At 31.0% G+C, this 1,805-nt stretch overlaps 1 protein-coding gene across 1 annotated transcript; it reads left to right on the top strand.

Moving 5' to 3' along the window:
- The first annotated feature begins 252 nt into the window (after window positions 1-252).
- Window positions 253-1,452, top strand: LOC118048780 (uncharacterized). Its single transcript, XM_035058581.1, has 2 exons — window positions 253-410; window positions 993-1,452. The coding sequence occupies exons 1-2, from the start codon at window positions 253-255 to the stop codon at window positions 1,450-1,452; spliced, it is 618 nt and encodes a 205-aa protein (XP_034914472.1).
- Window positions 1,453-1,805: the final 353 nt, after the last annotated feature.

The raw sequence follows: 1,805 nt of genomic DNA, 5'->3' as shown, positions 1-1,805 counted from the left end.
AAAGAAAAACTGAAAAGTTGCAACGAGCCTATAGTATCAATATCGCCGGGAGGCTCAAGCCCTTGTAAAATCATAGAAGAGAGTTTCTTTTATCGACCTTCAATCCTTCTGAGAAGTCTTAGTAGAAAGAGTTCTACGCTTAGCACAAGTCCTTCCTTTTTACCAAAAGGTGCAAGTTCAAGAGACAACTCTCCAAGGAATGAGAGTCATCGAGGTTGTTTAGACATAGAAAATCCCTTTTTGCAGAGAAGTATGAGTCGATTAAGCCCTAGATCCCCCATTATCTTCTCTCAATCTACTCTTTTGAGAAAACCTCCACCAACTGAAAAGAAGCTTGAGTGCACCCTAGAAGAGTTGTGCTATGGATGTGTCAAGCAAATTATGACCAGTAGAGACGTTATAATAAATGGGTAAGCTATTATTTCATTACTGACTATATGTTTAATCAAACACTCTATGATTATATGAGCATAGCTTGACACTGTTGAAAAACTTGTATGAATGCGAGAGAAGAAGATGTTATGCCTTAGATAATAAAAGTTCGATATGTCTTACTACTATTATGTATTTTCTCACCGGGTAATAACAGAATAAAGATGTGATTGTTGTAGTTTTTGGTGTGTGCTTAGTTGTGATTTTTTAAAAAAAAATAGATTTAAGAAAAAAACCGTGTTTGAAAAGGTATTAAATTGACGTTTTAAGAGTTTTTTTAAAAATAAAAAATATATTATTTTAATATATTTTTAATTCAAAAGTACTTTTAAAAGGAACAAATACACATTAAAATAAATTAAAAAAAAAAGCATGTTATTCTAAATTCTACAAAACCAAGACTCAAAACGAAATGAGATGTGAGGTTCAATACAGAAATCAGTAGTTATCTAATAATAAAACAGTTTTTTTTTTTTGGATAAAGAAGCGGAAGCCACCTGATCAATACCTAAAAATAATAAGAAAATGATGATGATATGTGTCTATATATATCATGGCAGGATAATTGAACAGCAAGGAGAGATGGTGAACATAACGGTGAAGCCAGGATGGAAGAAAGGAACAAGAATTACATTCGAAGGAAAAGGTGACGAGAGACCAGGCTATCAGCCAGCTGACTTGATTTTCTTGATAGATGAAAAACCACACTTGTTATTTGAAAGAGAAGATGATGACTTGGTCTATAAAGCTGCGATCCCATTGGCACAGGCTCTTGTAGGCTGTGCCATTTCAGTTCCATTGCTGGAAGGTGAGAGAATGAGCTTATCGTTCGACGTCGTATTATATCCAGGATATGTAAAGATCATCAAGGGCCAAGGCATGCCAACTGCAAACGAAATAGGAAAGAGAGGTGACCTAAGAATCAAGTTTTTGATTAATTTCCCGATGTCCTTGAGTCCTGAACAACGATTTGATTCTTCGAGTATTCTAAAAGATTGCTCATATAATGATTTTCTTTAACATTTGAATTAATATTATAGATAGAGATGTGCATACATGCTTGATTTTCTTCTTCTTTTCTTGATATTGAGAATAAATTAAGTGTGATGGGAAATGTCGTTGATAATGAGTAGATTATGTGTTTGATTTTGTTTTATAAAGTGTTTTTAGAATAAAAAGTTATTAAAATGATATTTTTTTATATTTTATATTTTAATATCAATATATTAAAATCATCCAAAAAAATCTAAAAATATATTAATTTGATATTTTTTTCACATAATAAACAATTTTAAAAACTATTAAACAAATACTCACTAAATCATGAATGAATTTCAATATTTGAATAATGTATAAATTAAAAATATCTTTTT

The sequence above is a fragment of the Populus alba genome, chromosome 1 (genome assembly GCF_005239225.2).
Source record: "Populus alba chromosome 1, ASM523922v2, whole genome shotgun sequence".
NCBI lineage: Eukaryota > Viridiplantae > Streptophyta > Magnoliopsida > Malpighiales > Salicaceae > Populus > Populus alba.
Note: the sequence above shows the minus strand (reverse complement) of the source record. Positions and strands in the feature narration are given on the sequence as shown.